Source organism: Thermobia domestica, chromosome 7 (genome assembly GCF_964235325.1).
Source record: "Thermobia domestica chromosome 7, izTheDome1.hap1.1, whole genome shotgun sequence".
Lineage (NCBI taxonomy): Eukaryota > Metazoa > Arthropoda > Insecta > Zygentoma > Lepismatidae > Thermobia > Thermobia domestica.
Window position 1 is genome coordinate 53,267,457 of NC_137460.1, and position 24,998 is coordinate 53,292,454.

The following is a 24,998-nucleotide window of genomic DNA, read 5'->3' on the forward strand; positions in this document are numbered from 1 at the left end:
ACTCTTTTCTTATGAAATTTACCACACATATACATTTCCCCATTATACACATAGTATCAATATTAAAAGTGCCCTGCAAAATCATTTTCAAATTATATTCTATGTTATATTCTTTGACAATCATTTTGGACATGAGTGTACATGTATGACTCCTTTAATGTGATATTCCTGACATCTGTACACAGTTTTGGAAACTAAACAGTCTCCTAATCACATCTGAACCGATGGGAGAACAACATATTATATATATATATATATATATATATATATATATATATATATATATATATATATATATATATATATATATATATATATATATATATATATATTTTCTAAAAAAAATCCCAGCTATGTTTGAAATATTCGCATGGGATACATGTGTCCCGTTGGTAGTCAAAGAGTTAATCATGTGTCTCCTTTGACCTAAAATGGCATAATTGTGGGACGTTAAACACAAAGATTTCATTTACTTAGTATCAATATTACTGCTATACGATTATATTATTATGTATGCTTATTACTTACAATGATACTAGTAACAGTTGTAACACAATATTCTGAGTTTCGTAACCGTCCAAACCCTTTCAATTTCCCGATTAGATCTTAAAAAATAAACTATGAAACATAGCTGCGGTGCCTGTGTGAGTGAAATAAAAATCTCAAAAACATACAGAGTTCCATTTCATATCGGTTTGTGTCAGTACAACGTAAAACTGACATTTTCGACAGAAAACTATAAACACATGTCACACAAATAAACACGAACATAATGTACATCGGCAGAATTACATTTTCATTGATTAAAGTGTCCACGTATTTTCTTTGATAGCTGGAAAGGATATTATATATATATATATATATATATATATATATATATATATATATATATATATATATATATATATATATATATATATATATATATATATATATATATATATATATATATATATATATATATATAAAAGGTAAACGCGCCTGAATTCGACATACCTGTGCTTAAATGTTGTGAAATAAGCGTAAGATGTCATCCCTGCGATCGTGAATAGAAGTGGCAACATTATGAGAGTGTCTTTTCTCGTGTCAAAAGTGCGGTTACAGTAGATGAGTCATACGCATGGAGAAAAGAAGTACATTGTTGTGTGTGTGATACACTCTTCGAGAAAAAACACATAATCTTAAGAAAATCATAAGATGGCAGGTTATTCTCGTAAGACTTTTATTAAAGTTAGGTTTGCTTCAAGCAAATAGTGGTACTTTAATGTTGTAAAGGAGTTTCAATCAGTGCGTTTTGTTTTCTTCTGTGAGGACAAAGGTTGTGATGTAACCTGAACGGGGGGTTGTCGAAAACACGAGCCTTTATTTGTAACGTGAACCGGATTTCGTCAAGGTTGTCGAATTCATGCTCAGTAGTGCAAAGATTACTACTACTACTAGAAGAGATTACTACTACTAATAATGCCGACTTAATGTTTTACATGGATATAATTGAAGGTGTCGAATTTAGATACCGCAACTGTCGAAACCAGGTGAAGTGTGTCGAATTCGGGTTCCATTGGCGAGTTCCAGTTTCATAAAAAGTTTTAACATTAGCATTTGAGCCTTGAAGTGAATTTTAGTATTAGTAGAGACTGTACATTTCAAGGAAAAAAAATGGGCCAACACCGACCAATATTATGGCCACAATAGGCAATTGATTTTGAAAAAGGTCCTTAACCTCTCGAAATCCGGTGTGTTTACCTTATATATATATATATATATATATATATATATATATATATATATATATATATATATATATATATATATATTATATATATATATATATTAATGTATATACTAAATTCTCAGAAAGATTGGTAGAGAATTATTATTACAGATTTATTGATCGACAATTTGTGATTACGTGAGAGAAGGATGCATCTTAGACATGCTTACATTACTGTATACGTACATTGCATCAAGCTTTTATATGTAAATATATAATAGTCAATAGAACAGTTTCTTAATAGAAGACGTAGCGCATTATTGCTTAGGATACTAGAAAACTAACCACACTCAAGTTTGCCTACAGATTTTCCATTCGTTTGTGTTACAACGTGAAGTCTCAACATTCACCCTCTTTCCTGGCTTCTAATACCAACCAACGAATGAAGACCAGTTATCGCTCCCCAGTTGAGGGTTGATCTTTTTCTTTTTCCTCCTTTCATTCGCATAAAGGAGAGAATCGTTCTTGGTTGCGTGAATGAAACCAGACGGTCTGCAGTCTGCAACTTCTTTACATAAAAAGATACGTAGAGCAGAGAGAGAGTAACAATTCAACCATTACATACCTTCACCCAGTTACAATACTCGCTGTTTACATGAAGATGATTAAAACATTTAGACTAGATCTTTTTTCAAATATTCACTCACAAATAAACCTACATAATTGAATCATCAGGAGCATATACTCAAAAAATCATAAATAAATTGAGTTCCTGTCAGGAATATTTAACAGATGTATAGATATGTTATAGCAATATTATCAAAATAATATTTTCCATGTGTAATTACAAAAAAAAAAAAAAAAAAAAATCATTATTTAATAATACCTTTAAAACCATACAGTTCAGATCAGAAGCAAAACATATCACAGTAGCAATCCATGACGCAACACAGTAGATCAGTTCATTCAGACAACGGATTAATCTTTCCCACATGATATTAGGAAATAATTCATAATTTGCATTTAATAGCCTAATATAATGTTGCTGTTAACAGAGAAAATTTCAAGCAGCGATTAACATCCCTCTAATAATAATAATAATAATAATAATAATAATAATAATAATAATAATAATAATAATAATAATAAGTAAAATCTTTTTACCCTACCACTTTACAGAGAACATTATTATTATTATTATTATTATTATGCACTAATCTGCATAAGTGTTGTCCACGAGCAGATGCATCGTTTGGAAAAGGTAGGAGGAAAGGAAATTGCCTCACCCGAGTTTGATAAATAAATATTAATCAATACTATAATAATATACTAACGAATAATATAGGCCTACTAACTGAAATGACGCTACTGCATGTGATACTCTATATATTTGAGACTGTCTCGTCCTGTATCCCGCCACGAAAATTCTGTCGTGCCTCATATCGTGGATGTCACTAACCAGCATAAATCTAATAAGCTATGCACTAATCTGTTCTAGTTTCATTACGAGACATGTGGGACCGGTGTTTGATCTCAAATGAAGGTTCAAATGGTTTGGAGATTCACATTAAGATGTAGGTCCAGCTCACACATTGCCTTGGTGACTGAAAAAGTACGCTAAACTCCCAAATCAACCAGCCACTTTAACACAATTTAGTGTTATTTGTTGGTTTTACAAATGACATGACACGATGACAGTTATCTCTTTGATGCATTTTGAGACCTAGATCAAACGTGATGAAGACCAAACTTAACGTAACGTGCTCGGTTTAGACATATCCGAGCAGTGGAATACGCATGATTTTATCACGTGGATCCATCATTTCAGGTGTTTGAATACATATTTTAATTTTATTTATGCATACTTTGCTCGAGAGAGGGTTACATCCGGAAACCAAAGGCGCCGATCCTGGGGAGCCGATGTGGGCCCCCTATTGTATTTATGAGTATGCAAATATTTGGCATAATTTGAGTGCAATTTGTCTTAAAATCTTCATATGTATACCTTCTGCATCTCAAAGAGCCCCTCCAAATTTACAGAGAAATCGGCGCCCTTGCCGGAACCCCCCCCCCTCTTGCGTACACCACTATTCGTTACTTCAAATCACAACCAGAATCGTAATTTAAAGTTACAATTTTGATCAGGCCTTTTTCTGAGATCCTTTCTTAACACGTGAAAATGCAGCCGCTTAGATACAAACAAAAGGATATTTAAGTCGATTTAAACATAATTTGTCACACAATTACTAGTTTGTTTGACATTTAGGTTTTTTAATTATATGAGAAATTGATGAGAAACCCGAACCACTATGATATGCTTAATGTTCTGCCATCGGGATTGAACCCCCCGTACTCTATACCGAAGGCGCGAACCCAGGACTCTATTAACAACAGTTGTATTATTTAGTGGCCACATAACAACGGAAATTTACTACTAATAATAATGTGGAGGAAACTATTGGAAGTCGGTCAGGTCTATATATATTAAAAGACACTATGCCAACATTCACCGCGTGGGGAAAATATTGTCAACACGATTCCAATTTCGCACTATCCACTGTCAACAGAAACAATAGGCCTAAATAACAATTTGAACATACAATAACTATTATATATATATATAAACAGCCTGCATTGAGGTTGCCTCAAACCGCAATACACTAGAATGTTAATTACACACTTTAAATTTGAATCATAATCAGATTGTGTGCAATTCCAATTCGCACACAGAAAATATAAACTACACATACTAACATAGTTTAGAGAAGTAACGATAATTTAATTGGATTAAACAATGACAGGAATTATATTACTACATATAAACGATACACGTTTGCACACACAAAGCATATAAATGAACTCGTCGAAAAGATGTAGGCAATAAAACGCTTAAATAGCTAATGGCTACTTAACTGGAGTGAAGTATCGCCTTTGAGAGAAAAACAGATCTTAATCATAGGAATTAAATAAGATATTTAATATTTATGGCACTTACCACGGGAACCACGAAGTTCTGATGGAGTTGTTTTCACCATTTCTGACAGAGAGATGAGGGTTTTCTTCACAAGTCCATTTAAAAACTTGCCGAGAGAGCGTGTTTAAATTTAAATACCCTCCGTCTCAACGCTGCCACCCACAGATGTTCACTGACAACGTTATTAGAGGAGGCGCGGTCTTGTTTACAACTTTCGCATGTATACCTTCACAGCGTCCAAATATACTGCCGCAATATCAATGCTATCGTAGATTTTTTTTTTTTTTAATTCAAGTTACGCTCTACAGATAGCAATGCCGCTGATAAGAAAATCACAAATACAGCACTGCACAGCTGACTAACGAACTAAATATCACAAACGTCAACACACATAAAAATAGTTTTTCTTTTCTTTTTCTAGAAAGGAAGACAGTTTATGACAAACAGCACTGACCGCCACGCCGCTGTGCGTCGTTCTTCGACTCACTCTGAACTGATTTCCCTACTGGCACAACCAACAGGTGCTTGTGCACACAGACATGTGCACTACTGAAGAAAACAATAATAATCACATTGCTATCTTTCCTCTCCGATGATACGGTCATGTAACCGCCAGCGGCATCTATTATTCGAAAGGTCAATTATTAGCACACGCACACCACGAAAGCTGAAAAGGACGAGAAAGGTGGCAGCACTTCTCGTTTCGCCAAGGTTACGGACGAAAATAATAATGGTCCGTAAATGACAGAAGGAAGACTCCTAAATTCCAGAGATAATTAATGCTTTCACTTTCACCTTTGTAGCAAGACTTACGAAAAATATATATGCAGGAAGGTGATCCGTGATCAATGTTCCCATGTAAAGTTACTTTTCTTTGTAGTGATAAAATTTAATAGAGATGAAACAAGTATACGTTACTCAAAATTGAAGTTCACCATTTTCTCTTTCTTTCTTTTATAAAGCAGTCTGATTTACTAAAACTTCTTTGATGTATTTATCCTGTTTGTCTACATGTGTGTTTGTCCGTCCGAGAGAGGGAACAAATCTTAAGAAGAACCCTACTTGATGGATCACTGATTTTCGCCCGGAGAGGGACAAAATTCAGTGTCGGATCTTGTCCGGGGCCAGGAGGGCATACCTCTTCCTAGATTTTGAATCAAAAAACAATTTAAGCTATTTAAATTTCTAAATAATTAAAGTTTATAATAAACTCATGATACACCTATTATAGTCTGGGATCTCGCTGCTCCCATTTTATATCTGCTACAAGGTGTCCATGTCCAATACACAATGCAACCCGCAGTTTGGGATAGTAGAACTTTTGAACCTGAAGCGATACACAAATAATGGTTATACCAAAATCAAGCTTTGTTCATGTATATATTTTTAAAATAGAAAGCAACGACTGAAGTACACTAGGAACCACACAGTGTTGCCAGATGTAACCGAAGTTGTAACTTTTTTTTCTGCAAAACACGTAAATTGAGTAACTCATACGTATGGATGTTCTGGAGTAGCTGCGAAACTATGGAGCAGAGAAAAGAATTTTTCATTTTCAGTGAAAACTAATCGGATGAAACCTCTGTAAGGGGGAAATAGGGAAATCGTAGTTTTCATAAATTAACACTCTGAATTGGCAACACTGCTGATGTTCCAGTGCATCTAAGGTGTGGTAAGGATTTATCTACATTATGAGATTCCTGAAAACAACAAAAAAGAAACTGAAATTATCATGATAAAACTTTTACTTATATGCACCCAGAAACACTGCTGTTACCACGAAATAAGTTATTAGCTCTACAACAGATGCTGGAAGTGACTCTTTTGATTAAACACTGGTTCACACGTTTTATCATGTTGGCAGCAACTTTACGAAGAGAAAAAAAATGTTAATGTGCTGAATGGCACTGCGAATGTTCGTTTCCAGGTCTTACATAGTTCGAGGATTGCTCTTGCTCCCATAGAAATGAATAGTAGTATTGCCGGGTGCATGTAAATAAAAGTTTTTTCATGATAATTTCAAAGTTTCTTTTTCGTTGTTTTTAGGAATTTCATAATGTAAACAGATCCTTACAACACATTTTGATGCACTGAAACATAAGTCGTGTTGCCAATTCAGTGTTAATTTATGAAAACTACGATTTCCCTAGTTCCCCGTTACAAAGGCTTCATCCAATTAGTTTTCGCTGGAAAAGAAAACTTCTTTTTTCTGCTCCATAGTTTTCAAGCTATTCCAATAAACAAACTGAAAATTAACGACAGAACATCCATACGTATGAGCTAATTTAAGTTTTTGCAAAAAAAAAAAAAAAAAAAAAAAAAAGATTTACATCTTGGGTTACGTCTGGCAGCACTGTGTGGTTCGTAGTACTTCCAGTCGTTGCTTCCTAGTTTAAAAATGTATGCATGAACAAAGCTTCATTTTGGTATAACTATTGTTTGTGTATCGTTTCAGGTTTAAAAGTTATATTAGTTTAAACTCCGGGTTGCATTGTATAATGGACACACTGCAGATCCGCCACTCCCAAAAGTCAAGAACCCGAGTCCGTTGATGGAGGTGATACTAAAATCTGAAGTAATAGAAATCAACCGGTCCAGATTTTAACGCTGATCACTTTAGAACAAAAACCGAGCGGTTTCCTGTAATCGATTAAGCGCCCCAAAGAATACATTTCACCTCCATCCCTTAAGTCTTTATGGACACCGGAAGAGGGAAGAATCCACTGCAACTTCTGGTTTCAATATTGATCCACATACAACAAAAATGATAAAGAGGGGGAGTTTTTTCTCATATATAAACGACTTCTTTGACTTTATCTTGCAAATTATGTAGGCAGGATAGTTGCTGACAAGAAACTGTTCCTGCATTTTCCGAACCGCTTCTTCCTGGGAGCAAAGATAACTTGCGATTACATGTTATCCTTGTGCAAGATACAGTCATAAGTAAATAATGTCCCAGTGAAGTCTCTTCATATTTTGATTTTGTTTCCGCATAAATTTCCTCATCAGTTATTGTATATCCGTATGTTGAAAGCTACAATATTTCCTTCCTTTTCACTCCAATCCCGGCGGAAACTCAGGTACACACTTCAATGCTTCAGTTCAGGAAATACTAAGTTATATAGATAGATAGATAGGTAGGTATAGATAGATAGATAGATAGATAGATAGATAGATAGATATAGATAGATAGATAGATAGATAGATAGATAGATAGATAGATAGATAGATAGATAGATAGATAGATAGATAGATAGATAGATAGATAGATAGATAGATACAGAGATAGATATAAATATAGATATAGATAAAGATATAGATATAGATATAGATATGAAAATTTTCTCTCGCTCTTTCATCGATTTCAACTTCTATACGCTCTAATGAAAGAGACTTATCGCAAATTTAGACATGGTACATCAGGATATCGCAACTCAGGGCCACACGCAGGAATCTATTTCAGGGGTCCAAAGATTTTGGAAGTTTCTAAATGCAATATGAGAATAATTTATATTAACATTTGTAAAATTGCCCCTAAAATTATACTAAATTTACAGAAAAGTCGAGATTTCGAGGGAGCCTGGCTCCCCGAGGACCGATATCTTGCATACATTCCTGTCGCCCATAGAAATAATTCCCCAAGATATCGAGATTATAATGCAAGCATAACTACGTATAAGCAACGTTTCTTTCAGAAAAATGTTCCGGGTGGACACACTTAGTATTCGGAGGGCCACATATTTTCACAAGGTACTATTCTATTTATTAGTATATTATAAACGTATTGTTTTGATCCCCTCCGGGGGGGAGCACTCTCAGAGCTCCGGGGAGGCAATGCGGCCAAAAATATGTCTAGAAGAAACACTGCGTATAGGGGTCTAAGCTAAGCAATTCGGCCAACATCAGACAGTGGCGTAATTAGTTTTACTGCGCCCTGGATCGATCGATCATCGATTTATTCATATCCGCCCAATGCCCCACGCATTTCAGCTGCTGCGTTATAATATCAATACACATTTATAGATCATTTTACCCTGGAAAATATTTTTCTCACACAGTTGAGGAGGAGAGCATGCGAAAAATTCTTTTATATGGTTAGTAAAAAAATGTAAATTATATTTAATTATGAATGATTACTTTAGTACACAGGTTTATTATTTTAATGAGGATGATTTAGACAAAAAGTTTTTTGTTGTTGTTTTTTACTGCTACTTTTATACATTAAAGGTAGAATGATATCATTGCTTATAATTCTTAATGTAAGCCGTTAGTACAGAATAGTTTTATAAGTGTCAACTAGGTTTGAAACAGGCCCAATTTTCGTTTTATTCCCAGGTGACGGTGGAACCCAGGAGGGGGCGCGGCGCACTGATGATTGCAATAACTCCTTACACAAGACTTTTAGTAGGCAGCTAGCTAGACAAACATTGCAGCGACGATTGTCCGGGTATCGCCCAGTGAGGATCCAGAAAGGGGGCGCGGGGCTCGCGCGCCCCTCCATGAGGAGTAAAATATATAAATTAGTCCCTAAAGAAGCGCTTGATCAAAGCCCTTGGGAAAAAAGTTTTAAAATTTCTCAAAAGGAAGATTCTGAGTGAGTTCTCCACTCATTGCAGATAATATATGCACTTCCAGTTCATGGTAATCCTAGATTCTCTCGTGTTGAACAACATGGGTTTCCTCAATGCCGCCTCCAGAAGGGCAGAGATAAATACGTATTATGAAGCACTGCAGTCCACATTTTTAGTTAGCGAGCCAAATATCGAAAAAATGTCTAAAGTTTATTTTTCAGACCTGCCCCCCCCCCCCTCAAAAATTCCTGGGTCCACCCACCGGTATCCAATTAACTGAGCGTACCTTTTGAAATGTTTTCAAACGTTCTTTGCATACGGAAGAGTTTTCCGTATTTTTTTCGCCCTTGCGCACTTTTACTGTGCGCCCTGAAGCAACTCCACTTGCTCCATTGTAGTTACACCACTGGCTACAGATATCAAATAGTACCTAGAGATAACTAGTACTAATCTTATCTTTTCTGTTTAACTGGCGAATAAGGAAATTCTTACCTAACGTTTATCTTATCAGGTGTTAAAAAAGTAAGTGTCGCTACAATGAAAAATCAGATTCAAATATAGCGTATGACGATATCGTTTTAAAATGTTATATGAAAGTGTATATGACATTTCCTTGTCAAATAGTAAATAATTACCCTATGAGGATTTCGATATCTGCCATGTACCGGTACATACATAATGGAATTGCTAGTAAAGCAGGCTCAAGATTATCAGAAACAATGGTTGCTTAAAAAGGTAAAACTAAATTTCAAGATCATCGCTTCTTAGTATGTTGTTGCTGACATTGAATAGTCTTGAAACTAACATCAAGTTTAGTATCACCAAACTGACGTATGCATATTCAAAAAAGTTTTAAAAGTTATAATCTTACTTGTTAAGTAATTCACGTTAATGATGGAATTAATTAAAATGAGAAATGTTACTCACCATTTTTGTTGTTGTGTCGCAGGAACGGATCAGAATCCATTGCACCCAGCAGAAAATAACTTTATCTTTCGAAATACAAACATGAGAGAGCGAAACCATACAAATAGCGATTACGTAAAGTCTCTTTAAACCAAACTTCACGTATACACTTAAGGTCAAGTTAGTTACAGGCTTGTTATTAACTACATTTGGCAACACTTCTGTCGGTGTTCGCTGAGAGGAAACCAAGTGGAAGTAGGAAGTCATTTGACAACGTGAAGGAAGTGGAGTGCAAAGTTCTAAATATCAATGAGAGTTGTGGATAATCTTCAAAAGGAAGTACACGCAACCAAACAGATTATGGATTTTAAAAAGCAATAGTAATCTTCGGAGTTTTAAATCCGTTTACAACACTAACAGTATTAAACCTGGATTACAATTTAGCGTGGAACTATCATCATTAGTATACGAACATTACTGACAGATTGCATGCAGCAAATTGAGAATAACTCATTCATTATGATTCGCAGTTTATCTTTTTGTCTTCATTCAGCACTGAGGCTATATGAGACGTAAACCTACAATTTAAGGTGGAATCCAAACCACCATAACGCCTTCAAAGTTTTAATGTTCTCCCAATGGGAATCGAATCTGAGACCAGGTGCACCCAAAGAGACATGCTCTAGCAAATGGACAAGCGGGGAGGACTAACATAGGAATTGTTTTATGAATATTGTCCATCAGTTACTGTAATTATCGTGTCATTCTCCCTCGTTTTCCTTCCACAATACATTTCGTCACTGGCCCTGAGTTCTGTAGACTTCGGGGAGAGGGCGTTCTGGTATGGGTATTTCATTGTCAGTATACAAGAAATCAATGGAATTTTAATATAAATACGAGGGTTCATGCCTGCCTAAAGGGGACCTTATCTTCCCCTCAGGGTTGGCACTAGTGCCTTCCATTATCTTCCTCGGAATACAACTTCTCAAACAGTGCAGTGACCAGTTTCTTCTAACTAACTATTCTCCAACACTACAATTATTTCCAATGTTCTCCGTAACACTTCGTCGCGGGTTTCTTTGTTAAACCTAACCAATTTTGTTGTTCTCCATACCTGCAGAACGAACGCTTCAGTGATGTAATGCTGGAATTTTTATAGTCTGTTTTCAGAAATATAGCTTATACCCACTCCCGCATAGATTATTCTTTCGTAAATTTAAAGTATCCATACACCAGACTATAAAAATATTAGGTGAATATACATCACAGACTCACGTATATTCCCCATGACATCCTTTGGAACACTCCCGGTCCTTCTTAATCCCTTTGTTCTGATGGTTTTTCATTTGAGATAAGAACCACACTTACTACCTCCGAAAACAGTCAGGTCTCAATCCAGAGGTCAAGATGTTAGCTCAGTGGTAGAGCACTAACCTTAGGTGCGTGTTATTTAAATTTGTGATGGATAATATTGAGTTCATGAGCTTTCCCGGGCTTTTCTCGTTTCTTCCCACGTTCTTATTCCACAAATTCATTCACATTTATTTCATTATTAATCACCCATCACCTTTAGCATAACCGTGGAATGTGAAACTAAAGATTTGATTTTTTTTCTCTCCATTTATTTATAGTATCAAAAATGTTTAGATATATTAACAGCAAACTGACAATAGGAAACTTTCATATAGGCCTACATCACTGTTATTGACTGTTGTGACACATTAGTCTAGTGACACGTTTGATCGGTGGCGTATTTATGGAGGCTCTAGGCTTAAGCCCTCCCCACGAAATTTTATTTACTGTAGTAAAGTAAATGACATATCTTGCAGAATTTTCATATTTCCAGGACTAAAGTTAGCAAAGCCCCGAAACAAAATCGTAAATACACCACTGGATTTGAGAGTCTTATGCACGCTGAAAGAACACTCACAAGTAGCTGATAACACAGGTAGCGTCAAGACTATTTCCACCAAATTCGTATTTTTGGGGAAAATTGCCTTGGGCAGAACAGCTTTCAGGTACGAGATATTTGTAATTTCTTTGTCCATAAGAGATTCTATGTAATTTTTACAATAACGAATTCATATTCAGGAAAATCTATTTCGAATTGCGTAGCAAACTCTTCCGTTGCCTCCTCCATCAAGAACAGTTTTGTTTTAGGATGACATGCTTGAATGCCACCAATTACAGATATATTTTCCTTGCAGAATTTTCTGACAAACTCGCTCACAATGTTGTCACCATTCTCCTAAATTTTCGTAAATAACTATAAAGATGGTCCTAAATTTTCCAAATAAGTACAGGTAACGATCACTAAAGTTCATAATTGACTGTTTAAGAACATGTTGGCCCTAACTGATATATGACGTGAATACCTTTCCATTTCAAAAAGATATCACATATTTCAAAATTACAAATTGCAAAATAGCGGCGGAGGTTCCTGATCTACTTTGCCCATTTTTCTCTTGTCAATATGTGAAACTACCACTGTTTGAATTGTCTATCTTTCACCATTTTTACAATTCAACAGTTTATTTGATATATTTCTATAACGTAACATAGCCCTTCTCCCACCAAATTTGACTCCCTCCCCCTCCGTTCCTTATGGCGCTCAGCCGCTATAATTTTGCACATAAAAATATTTTCACATACTCTATGTCTCATCCTGCATCTCAACTCATCCATTTGGACCCTTTACTTGTTAGTCGGTTATAAAAAGTGGTTTCGCATAGATTTTTAGCCCTTGGCACCTCAAAGCGACTATAAGGCTGGAATCACTATGGGCTGGAAGAACCTAGCAATGTTAAAAATGACGACTCCCAGCCCCAAAGTTACTGGTCTTATACTCACATTACCGTTCACTTAATGTTTAAGAAATAGCCTATAAATGGGTTTAAAAAATAACCTTTTCTTAGAAGTACGAATAATTTAAGTTTACTATGAATAATTTTTTCATTTATTGTTGGATAAAAACAATTTGTAACATAATTTTAAATAAATATTTGAGGGGTCCAAACCAAGATTTGGGGGGGCGGTGCTCCCCGTGCCCCTCCCTAGCTACGTCCCTGTCCTAGCCAAATATCCTTTTGGTAACTATAGTATGTAGTTTTGCTAGCTTACATACCAAACTTCACATTAACATCTTTTGTTTCTTTCAGATATTGAAGTTGCCAAGATGACCACATTTTGAAAAATGGATAAAGCGAGCAAACGTGCGGTCATCCACTATCTGCTGAAAAAGGGCATGAGTACACAGAAGATCCACAATGACATGATGCAAACATTAGGGGAGGATGCCCCTTCCTATTCTACTGTTAAAAAGTGGGTGTCGGAATCCAAGCGGGGCAACATCTCTATCGAAGATGCCCCTCGCAGTGGAAGACCGACCAGTCACGGCCAGTATTGAGGAAAACATTGCAATTCAAGATATCGTCATGGCAGACCGGCTTGTGACAGAACGCTGCATTGCTGAGAGAGTGGGCGTATCTCAAGAACGCGTTGGACACATAATAAGAGTTGTACTGGGCATGCACAAGGTGTCATGTCGATGAGTTCTAAGAATGTTGACAAAAGAAAAACGACAGACACACGTCATTTCCGTCGAAAACTTTACCCTTTTTGAAAAAGATCTTGTAACATTTCTCAAACGTTTTGTGACAATGGACGAAGCATGGGTTTACCATTTTCAGCCAGAATCCAAGGTTCAATCGAAACAGTGGAAACACCCCTCCTTCTCCCCCCAAGAAGTTCAAACCACTCCCATTAGCTGGAAAGTTGATGGTCTCTGTTTTTTTGGGATTCGTGAGGTATTATTCTGGCTGAGTACCTCAAGAAAGTGAACGGAGAATATTATGCTGCTCAACTGAAGCGTTTAAGGGATGCAATCAACTTGAAACGTCCAGGAATGCTGTGTCCTCTCTTTCATGAGGACAATGCACTCGTGCAAACATCCGCCATTGGGACGTCTGCTATTGAATCCTGTGGCTTCGTGCTGGTTCAACATCCGCCTTATTCCCCCGATTTGGCTCCTGAAACTTTCATCTTTTCCATAACTTAAAAAAAAAACTAGCAGGACCCACTTTCCATCAAATGATGACGTCAAGACTGCGGTAGAGAGCTTTTTGCACACGTAGGAAGAAACCTTCTACACGGAGGGTATAATGGCCTTGCAGGGCCGGTAGAAAAAGTGGCCCTAAAAGGGGGAGTATGTCGAAAAATAACTATAAACATTTATGCTACTGACAATCTTTATTGAATAGGCCGACAACTTTTCAGTCATCCCACGTATTTGCTTTGGCTGTTACGAGCTTAAGGCATAAGTAAAAGAATATTAGGAACAAATAATAAAGAAACTAAGCCTACATGATGGATAACAAAAGAAATGATATAAAATCCAATGAGCTGATCAGTACGGTACTGTATACCTACTTTTGGGCCACCCTGTATATTATAGATAGATAGATAGATCATGTTCCTTTTTAGCACTTTCTATATAAAATAATTGCTTTGAAGTTTTTAATATGGTTATTATTTTCCTTTCGGTCTTTAAAAAGAAAAAAATAATCCTCAAATGCATGATATAGGTATATTTAAAGCAATAATTAACACTTCTGACTAGAGTTTAATAAATAAGTATATGTACTCTGGTCAGAAGTGTTCATTATTCCTTTAGTGAGTTCCAGAGTCGTGATGGATAGAGTTGCAGGTATATCTAGTACTTAAAATATACACATGGTATCATTTACATTGTCTTATTATTATTATTATTATTATTATTATTATTATTATTATTATTATTATTATTATTTGGTCTAGGAATTAATTCGTGCGGGTGGACAAGAGATGGCGCAACGAACGGAGCGTCCCACAGTTCCGTGTATCCACACATGTGTTGCAAACCCCTTTCATCGCGTATCGTTCGTAGTATAGGGCAGTGGATTAAAGCGTCAACAACACCAGTTTGTAGTTAAGTGAACATGGCGCAATTTGTGCCTGATAAAGTGTTTTTGCGGGGTGTCCTGCTGCATTACTTTAACATGCAGAAAAGTGCGACTGACAGTCATCGTATTTTGGTGGAAGTGTATGGTGACCATGCTCTAGCTGAGCGAACGTGTCAGAAGTGGTTTGCACGGTTTAGAAGTGGTGATTTCGGCTTGGCAGACCAAGAGCGAGCTGGACAGCCAAAAAAATTTCAAGACGAAGAATTGACAGCATTGCTCGAGCAGGATTCGTGTCAAACGCAGGAACAACTTGCAGCAGCATTAGGCGTTGATCAAACAACAGTCTCCAAACGCTTGAAAGCCATGGGAATGATTCAAAAGATGTCACATTGGGTTCCACATGAATTGAAAGACAGAGACGTTGAAAGACGAAAAACCATTTGCGAATTGCTGCTTCAACGACAGAGCAGAAAGGGGTTTCTGCATCGAATTATTACGGGTGATGAGAAGTGGATCCATTACGAGAACCCTAAACGAAAAAAGGCCTGGGTGAAACCAGGTGAACTAGGTCCATCACAACCAAAACGAGATATTCACTGTGCAAAGGTTATGCTGTGCATATGGTGGGATATGAAAGGTGTGGTGTACTATGAGCTGATGCAACCGGGTGAAACTATGAATGGAGAACGTTATCGACGACAATTAATGCGTTTGAAGCAAGCTCTGGCCAGAACACGACCAGAATGGGAGAACAGACATGATAAACTTATTGTTCAACATGATAACGCTCGCCCACATGTCGCAAAACCGGTCAAAACCTATTTAGAAAATGTCGGATGGGAAGTTTTACCCCACCCGCCGTATTCATTAGACGTTGCTCCTTCGGACTACTACTTGTTCGATTGCATGAACAACGATTTGATTGGACAGCGGTTTACTTCTTCAGAAGATATCGAAACATGGGTCTCTGACTGGATCGCTTCCAAGGATGAGGACTTCTTTCGCCACGGAATCCGTACATTGCCTGACAGATGGGCGAAAGTGGTGGCTAGCGATGGACAATATTTTTCTTAAGGTATTTATGTATTTTGTGTTTGTACTACAGCTTCAATGTGTGCGTACCAACCGCACGAATTAATTCCTAGACCAAATATTATTATTATTAATAATAATAATAATAATAAGAAGAAGAAGAAGAAGAAGAATAAGAAGAAGAAGAAGAATTAGCACAAGTTATACAGGGTGGCCCAAAAACAGGTATAAGTTCCATACTGATCGCCTCATGGCATTTTATATCATTTGCTTATTGTTATCCATACAGGTATTGACAGTGGCGGCGATTGGACGTTAAAAGTGGGGGGCAAGACATGATCTGAATATTTGTATATCAATGTTAGTTTACCTGCTTGCCTGCTAACACATTGTTTGACGAAAGGTTGTATAACTAATAGGATACTATCTTTTTCAGTTAAAATACCGTATATCGTATTTCATCGTTTATTAAGTAAATTGACAAGAGCAACGGAAGTATTGTTAAACAACGAAAGTGTAAGAAGTTTGATTTCTTGCTCATGAACATCTTAAAATTCTGTCTGGAAATTGTGTGATATTATTTAATAACAAATTTGCAAAACAAATAAATAGAAAAGATAATATTAATCCCAGTAAGGAATAATGAGGCTTGTTTTGCAAGAAACCGGGGAATAATGAACAACTTATTTTGAATTCCCCACATGCTATTAAATGTATGTTATTACTCTTAAAAAGACAGTAAATACTGCGAGCATATGCTACGACATTTAAAGAAACACTTTTGTAGCTTCCCGAAACATGTTCGTTGCCAGTAGGTGCAGTTTTCACTTTCTTGGAATACATCTAAACTCAACAATACTTAGAATCACTCCAGGTATACTAAAATAATTCTGAAACCTAGAATTATGTTGAATTCACTAAATTTAATTGTATACACTCGTACCTCCCTAAACACACCACTTTACTCGTATATTACACTGCAAAACAATGGAAAAGGTAGAAGTTGTTTCTTATTACTGTTTTCATTCAATGTTCCTTACTATTAGAAAAAAGAAAATACATTTTGGGAACTGTCAATTTTTATGCAATTAAAGAATAACTTGTGAAAGACTTTTTTTTTTTTTTTGACGAAATGTTATCTCAATTACTTTCAAAACGGCTGATTAACATTGTAAGTAAGAAATGAAAGTATGCTGCAATTATTGCGCTCCAATAGGTTAAATTTTGGACCATTTTCCGTGGCAATTGAAACTCAATTCCTATAGCTTTCTTAACACCACCGTAAGAGAAATAACCAATACGTACTCACGCAACGGCAAATACATGGCATCATTCTTTTCTATGAACTAGTAATATATACAATAACTTCACATTTCCAAATGAAACTATATACATCAATGGGTCACTTCAGAAAAGTGGGGGCAACTGCCCCCCTTTGCCCCCCTAATAGCCGCCCATGGGTATTGATTTAGTTTATTATTTGTTCTTAATTTCTTTTCGCTTATTCCACAAGCTCGGAACAGACAGAAGCAAACAAAAAAAAAAAAAAAAAAACATTATCTTAAACTAAAATGTCATACTGATTAATGCAGGGTTGTATCCCTACTTTTGGACCACTCTATTATTATTGGCCGGTTGGCCCGAGCGCAGGGAAATTGTGTGTACAGGCACACACGAACAATGAGCTGGATATTCGGATTATGAAGCAGCGTTCAGATTCCAGGGCAAAATTTGCTGGAATTTTTTGTTCAGGTTTCACGTTGTTCGAGTTCTGAGGCATTCAGAGTCCAGAGACTTACTTATTGATATTGCCCTTAAAATAAATAAATAAATAAATAATAAATAATAATAAATAAATAAATAAATGAAAGGAGTTGGAGTTGAACGCTGAAAAACGGTAACGAAACAAATTCACTCCATATTACGGAATGAGGAATGGGATGATTTTTATTTTTTTAAAAAAAAAAAATTAAGGGTAGAACGATGAACAGAACATGTTACTTTTACGAAAAAGTAACATAAATGGAAGGTTCTTTTTCTTTTTTTGGAAACTCGATAGCAAGAAATTAGATTGTTAGAAAAAAAAACTATAAAACTAATCCATATCTAATTTTAACTTCTATGTTGCATAAACAGTAACATTAATATTTTACATCAATATAGAAGAAAATAGCTTAGGTAATGGCAAACTAACTCAAAGATCAATACAAGATTTTCGAATTGCGTGCGAAACTCCATTTGTTTCTCCCTGTGAATATGCATGAAGTTTCCAACTTTTATGTGGGTCAGTTTTAATTTACAATTGCTGCAAAAGTATTTTTTCGTTTCATCATAAGGGTCAGGGCAAAACATCATTTTCCTCCGTTCCGATTCGTATTTACAAGGCTGTTTTAGTGTTTCATAAATATAGACCAAATGTAAGTAATCGCTCATCCGGAAAGTATGTCGTGTCAAGTTTGATTTCAAATCATCACATTTTCATGGCTACTGTCTACATTTAGGTGCCTTCGTAAATGAATGCACAAGAGCCAATATCCACACTTACTTTTCTTCTTAAGATATTGGTATTTATTGAAATCAGTTCACATAAGAGGTGAAAATTCTCACTAACCCTGCAAATACAGTCTACGTTTTCTTGGTGCACAAACTGCACAGTGGGATCTAAAAATAAAATGAAATCTTTAAGTTTTATGTCCCACGATTATGGCGACTAGGCTAAAGGAGATGGTGATGATGAGAAATGAAGCAAATAGTGGAATGAATAAAGTGGGAGGAAACGGGAGAACCCCGAGAAAACCCATGCACACGGTATTTGTCCACCACAAAGTTCACAGGACTTAAGCTGGGATCGAACCAAGGACCCCATACACATGGGCAGAGTTAGGAATTGTCTCCTGGAAGGGCAGACTTTTTGTCTGCAGGGGGCACGGTAAATGCATATGAGAATTGAAGGATGGATCTTATAGGTGGCATTTTTATTTTTTTATCAAAAAGTTAGGAGGCAATGCCCCCTATGATCCCATAGCTCCGCCTATGCCCATGCATCAGACGTGAACGCTGTCCAACTGAGCCACCGCGGCCCGCTCAGTGGGGTCAAAGTTCTTAGATAATTTTACATATACTTTTAAAATCATATGTGAAGTGAATTATGTGGTGGTCAAATACCGTGTGCATGGGTTTTCTCGGGGTTCTTCCGTTTCCTCCCACTTTATTCATTCCACAATTTGCTTCATTTCTCATCATCACCGTCTCCTTTAGCCTAGCCGCCATAATCGTGGGACATAAAACTTAAAGATTTCATTTTTCATTTCATTTTTAGATCCCACTGTGCAGTTTGTGTACCAAGAAAACGTAGACTATGTTTGCAAGGTTAGTGAAGATTTTTCCACCTCTTATGTGAACTGATTTCAATAAATACCAATATCTTAAGAAGAAAAGTAAGTGTGGATATTGGCTCTTGTGCATTCATTTACGAAGGCACCTAAATGTAGACAGTAGCCATGAAAGTAAAGTAAACATAATTGCTTAACTAATTTTAACATAAGAAGATAATAAGTAGGCAGTTTTTCGAGAACAATTAAATGAATTTGTAGCGTAGACTAAAAAAAAAAAAAAAAAAAAAAGAAAAGAAAGAAAGAAAGAAAAATGAAATCTTTTAGTTTATCCTCACACAAAAATGCCTTTTAGGCTAAGGCAGACGATGATCAAGGCAAGTGAAGGATAATGGAAGAATTGGTAGAATGAGAAAGTGGGAGGAAACGGAAGAACCCCGAGAAAACTCACAGACACGATATTGTCCACCATAAAAATTGTAGCGAAGAGGATCGGGAAGTAAACCTATCATTTGTGTTCAATTCCAATAAACCCAATTGTATTGCAGAAAAAAAAATACGGTATACATTTGAAAAGTTTTAACGATATGGACAAACTCGTGACCTAGAGACGAGGAAATATCATCAGACACAAGAAAAGTATTTATAAGGCTGCTAATATAATTATAACAAACACTATTCTCTTCTTACTATATATATACCAACAAGTAGGGTAAGCCCGACAAACTAATAACAAGATCAAAACTATATTTATTTATTTGATTTGATTTTGAGTTTTAGCGACCCTTTCAGCAGCGAGGCTATATGAGGTGGACGTACAGTTTAACGTTGGATCCAAACCATATGAGCTCCCACCGGGAAGAAACCATATTTATTGTTACAGTTGATTGTGTAATGACTTGCGTACCTTTAAACGTTGATAAATGATGTTCATTATGTTGGTACAATTACTTATCGAAGACTTGAGCGAACTAGTTTTCCCCCCACGAGACTCAATAAATTTCTTGTCTCGTCTTGAATTTGAAAATGTAATTCTCTCGTCTCCTTTCTCGAGACGAGACGAGACGAGAAATTGCTCGTAACACTACTCATCAATGAAGATCTTTATCAATCTCAACAAATATAATATAAAATTACACAAGATATATTCACAAGGAGATATCATGACGCAAAATGTGTCATTTGACATCGTAGAAAAGAGTACAGAGGAAAAGTACTATAAATTTTAAAGTAAGAAGCAACTAACATTTGTATTAGTGTATAATTTATAGCAAAAAAGTTTTAACCAAGTCTGTGGTTAAGGAAAAAGTACTGGGGCCATTAAGAAAGTTTCAACTTTTCAAGGAGTTTTGCTTTATAAGGTAAGGAGATAAAATATAAGGAAAATTTAGATGAAATTCGTCATATATATATATTTGACCTACACTAATTCTTATTTTATACACGGAAAACTTTTTTAAAAGAAATTTATAAAGTAGAATTGGTAAGTAATTTAACCAAAAAGGAAATGAATGTCTTATGGCAAATACGATACAATTAAACCAATAACGTACCAGATTCTCTAAACAACAATAGTTCAAATGTGTACCCAATTCCTACAGCTTCCGATTCTCTAAAGCAGCGTTTTTGAATTTATTTTTTCCAATAGTGACCACTTTTATTAGTCAAAATGTACTATGGATCACCTTACTCTTGCCCCCTTCGAAATCAAATTCATCATTTTCTTACAATGTTTTGAACATATCTTAAAAATAATATTAGTGAAAATTTCCTCAATTTTATATCGTATTAATAGATAAAAAATACATACTTTATAATAATACAACTACAGGTATATTAAGGTATTGGAACTTGCTTAATTTTTAGTTTTCTCGAGGTACTATATTTTCCTCCCAAATTCTCATTCCACCAATTCTTCCATCATCATTCACTTGCCTTAATAATCCGTCTCCTTTAGCCTAGAGGACATAAACCTGGAACATTAAACTGAAAAATTCCATTTCATTTTCATTTTCCCCCGAAACTTTCAACTATTCACTTGAATTTTAATCTTCTGTTTTATAGAATCAAATGTTCAACCTACAAAGACCACAATGCATTCCTTGAAGAGTACGGAGGACATAAGAGACCTGGCTCTTCAGCTTCACGAGACTCGAACCCAGACCTAAGCTACTGTGAAATGCCACTTTTTGCACTATTTCAGCAGAAAATTAAGCATGGTAACACCAGGGATGTAATGGGGCGTATACGGGAGTATACGGCGTACACCCACCTAAAATTTTTATAGCCCAGCGTATACTCACCTTAAATTTACGAAAAAATGAGCTTATATTGATGTGCGTATACGCCAAGTAGTCTTGCGTATAATACACTTTTGAAAACGATCGAGCGTATACCAACCAAAAATTCTAGTATTACACCACTGGGTAACACTAAGTGTTATAGTGGATGTCGTACTACCAGGACGCTGGAAACATGCAGCATTTATCCTTGTGAGTCAGTCTTTGATCTGTTGCTTCCTAAGAGGAAAACAAAAGAAAGGTCATAGTATCACTACTCTTAAGATGAATTCCATAGCAATGTCTCAGTCTGTTGTTATATCTATGTTTAGCCCCAAATTTTCCCCTCAAGGGTAAGGATTATGTCATAACCTCAACCTTGACATACAAGTTGCGTGATTTTCTCCAGACATATGTAGGTATTATTTCAAGGTCTTTCTTGTTTTAAAACACCATTCTCATATCTTGTTTGTGCACTGAAATCACACAGAACTTACCAGACCGGAAACATTAATTTATGGAATATATGATCAAATGTTGAGAGCAAATGTAATTTACGAGTAAACTCCATGGGATGGAACGATTGGAGACAGACAGCACTATCTCAAATATTTGAAGAGAGACTTTTAATTAATCACGTTCGTATGTACGTGGTGAAATTCTAGTCGGCTGAAAGATTCAATCAAAATTGATATCCTATAATTACGGAGCGTGTTCATTATACAGACACTTAATGGACATTGTAATCTCGAATATAAAATATACAGCCTGTTCTGCGATGTACAGTTCAACGTAGTTTATTTTTTCGTTGCTGTTATACTCAAAAATGAAACTCCTCTAACGAATACTCTTCTCGTAGTAAGGTTCTAATGATGCAATAACTTCAGATCTGCACTATAATTGCCCATTTCATTTAAGAAATTAAGTATTCGGCAAAAGCATGTTATTTCAAATCGATAGGTTGATTGAGTTTAGCATTCCTTTTCAGCATCGGGCTTATATGAGATGTGGACCTACAGTTTGAAGTTAAATCCGAATCACTATAATATGTTCAAATTTCCAGTCTTCCCCATCGGGAATCCAACCCGGGACTTCGTGTACTAAAGGTACGCGCGTTAGCCACTAGACCAACATTGAAGATCATACTTAAAAATTGAAGATCAACTTTTGATCAGAAGCATACAAGAAAATTCAGTTTGTTTTAGAATGTGGAAAGCCTGCTGAATCTCCCATTAAGTTTCTCTGGACAGGAGGACGAACTAATTAAAGTGTATGAGGTTTGATAAAAAATATGCGAAATTTTAGTTTCTCTTTTTTGAAAAAAGTTATATATTTATCAATATTAATTTTGTCCCGTGTTCTAAGCGGTTAGCATACGCACCTTTGGCGTAGGGGATCCGGGTTCGATTCCCGGCGCTATCTCATGTGGTTGCGATCCTATGTTAAGTTGGAAGGCCAACGTCTCATATAGCCTCGCTGCAGAAAGGGACGCTAAACTAAAAATCAAATCAAACATGATGCACTTGCTGCCACAGATTTTTCCAATCTTCGAAGCATTTCTAAAACGCAATTTTTGGTATGGCATTTCTTTCAACGATTATATCTATCTCCCCAGTGCTAGCAAAAGGTCCTTCTTTCATGGTTTACTTTATCTTCAAGAATAAGAAGAAATTGTGGAAGATCATGTCCAGCGAATACACAAAACATAATAATAATAATAATAATAATAATTGGCATGAGCCAAATATGCCAACGTATTTCTACTGCTTCAATAACATAATTAGCAACCTTTCTGATAGTGATTCAAGGATTGACCATTATAATTTCCTTCATTTTTGACATTGTTATTAGTTGCTGATAAGCTGGGGCATCTAACAGTAAGTGCTCGGTATCTTCAACGTCATCACGACACTTTTGTTAATATTTGTACCACTCTAAATCCTAGTTTTATTCCTGAAAGGCTCTCTGAAAGCCACATTAAACATTTTCATTCTGCACTTTATTTCATGCTTTAAGCAAAATTTTAATGCAAATTCTTTGTTCCGTTTTTCCACTAGTAAAATGTCCCTTAACACACAACCATATACCGTGTAACCTTATCGACAGGTAAGCATTCAAGATGTTTACTAATGTCAAAATACGTCAGGAAAGAAAGGCATATTAACACAATATCAACAACAAAAATTACAATTGTACACTTCTCCAAAATATAATTACGCACCTGAAATTTTTCTCTAACAAGGGAAAAGCAGAGTTTGGTAAATGAACTTCTCGGCCATCTTTCACAAAGTATTACTGCAAATTAAAGTGTTAATATTACAAACTGGGAGAGTGCAATAGCTAGAAATATCGGCAAAAGAGTCTTAAAGTTTCCAGCTCGCTGCATATATGATACTACGCATAAAGTTATCAAATGACGGCTTGGTAGAGTGAGAAACATCTACGACTCACGTGCAAAGGATCCCGGGTTCGATTCCCGCTCGTGTCAACATTTTTTTTGTTGCTTTAACCAATAAAGTATCAATTTGTAACTACAAGGAAAATATTGATTCACCATATGTTTAAAGTGCATAAAACATTGGAAATTTTCAAATCAGTTGTAAAATCGTTCCATGTTAACTAGCAACAGAATCTATTCCGTAAATATATAGATATTACGGGTTATAGTATTGTTAGCACAAGCATTGTGTAAAACATGTTCTTGACGCTTCGTGTCTATATCTGTGGACAGTGTACGAACTACAAGGAGGATGAAGGGGAAATCCCCTTTGGTAATACTGCATGTGTGCTATAACCAGAAACGTCATTTCAAACTTTGCTTGAGGGGACAAGAGCACCACCGATATAAGACTTTCAAGTTTTGTACTAATATATTAGTAGACAATCAATTAAAGTATATGTATTCCTCAAACTTTTGATGGGGCAATTGCCCCATCCTGTTTCCTCTGAATGACTGAGCTTCTGTGGACAGCACCTACATTTTTTTGGTAAAGTGTGTTTCGCATCATTACATTCAAGTATACCCCACAGATTTTATACCGAGCACCGACGGAGAGCACTCTATCTACTAGACCATGTGGTGGTTCTGGCATCCTTCGTGATACCTATTCTATCAATGCATAGGAGACGCTGTAAAAATGTAACTACTCATTCCTTTCCAGAATAGCATACATTTTGTCGATCATTACTAATAAAGAGGACACGGAAAAGCAAGTTTTCAAAACAATTTGAACTCTTATTTTGACGAATGATC

The 24,998-nt window shown here is 35.9% G+C and overlaps 1 protein-coding gene across 4 annotated transcripts in view; it reads right to left on the reverse strand.

Moving 5' to 3' along the window:
- Positions 1-24,998, reverse strand: part of Ctl2 (Choline transporter-like 2) — a 259,790-nt gene that overhangs the window by 143,961 nt on the left and 90,831 nt on the right. The window contains exon 1 of one of the 4 annotated variants that reach the window (XM_081764667.1): positions 10,184-10,238. The exons of 2 other annotated variants lie outside the window; for them this stretch is intronic. In XM_081764667.1, coding sequence (XP_081620793.1) covers positions 10,184-10,223 — 40 coding nt within the window. In that variant the 5' untranslated portion in view covers positions 10,224-10,238. Of the gene's footprint in view, positions 1-4,706; positions 5,299-10,183; positions 10,239-24,998 lie in introns of those variants that run through there. One more of the 4 variants, XM_081764666.1, reaches the window with a different exon arrangement.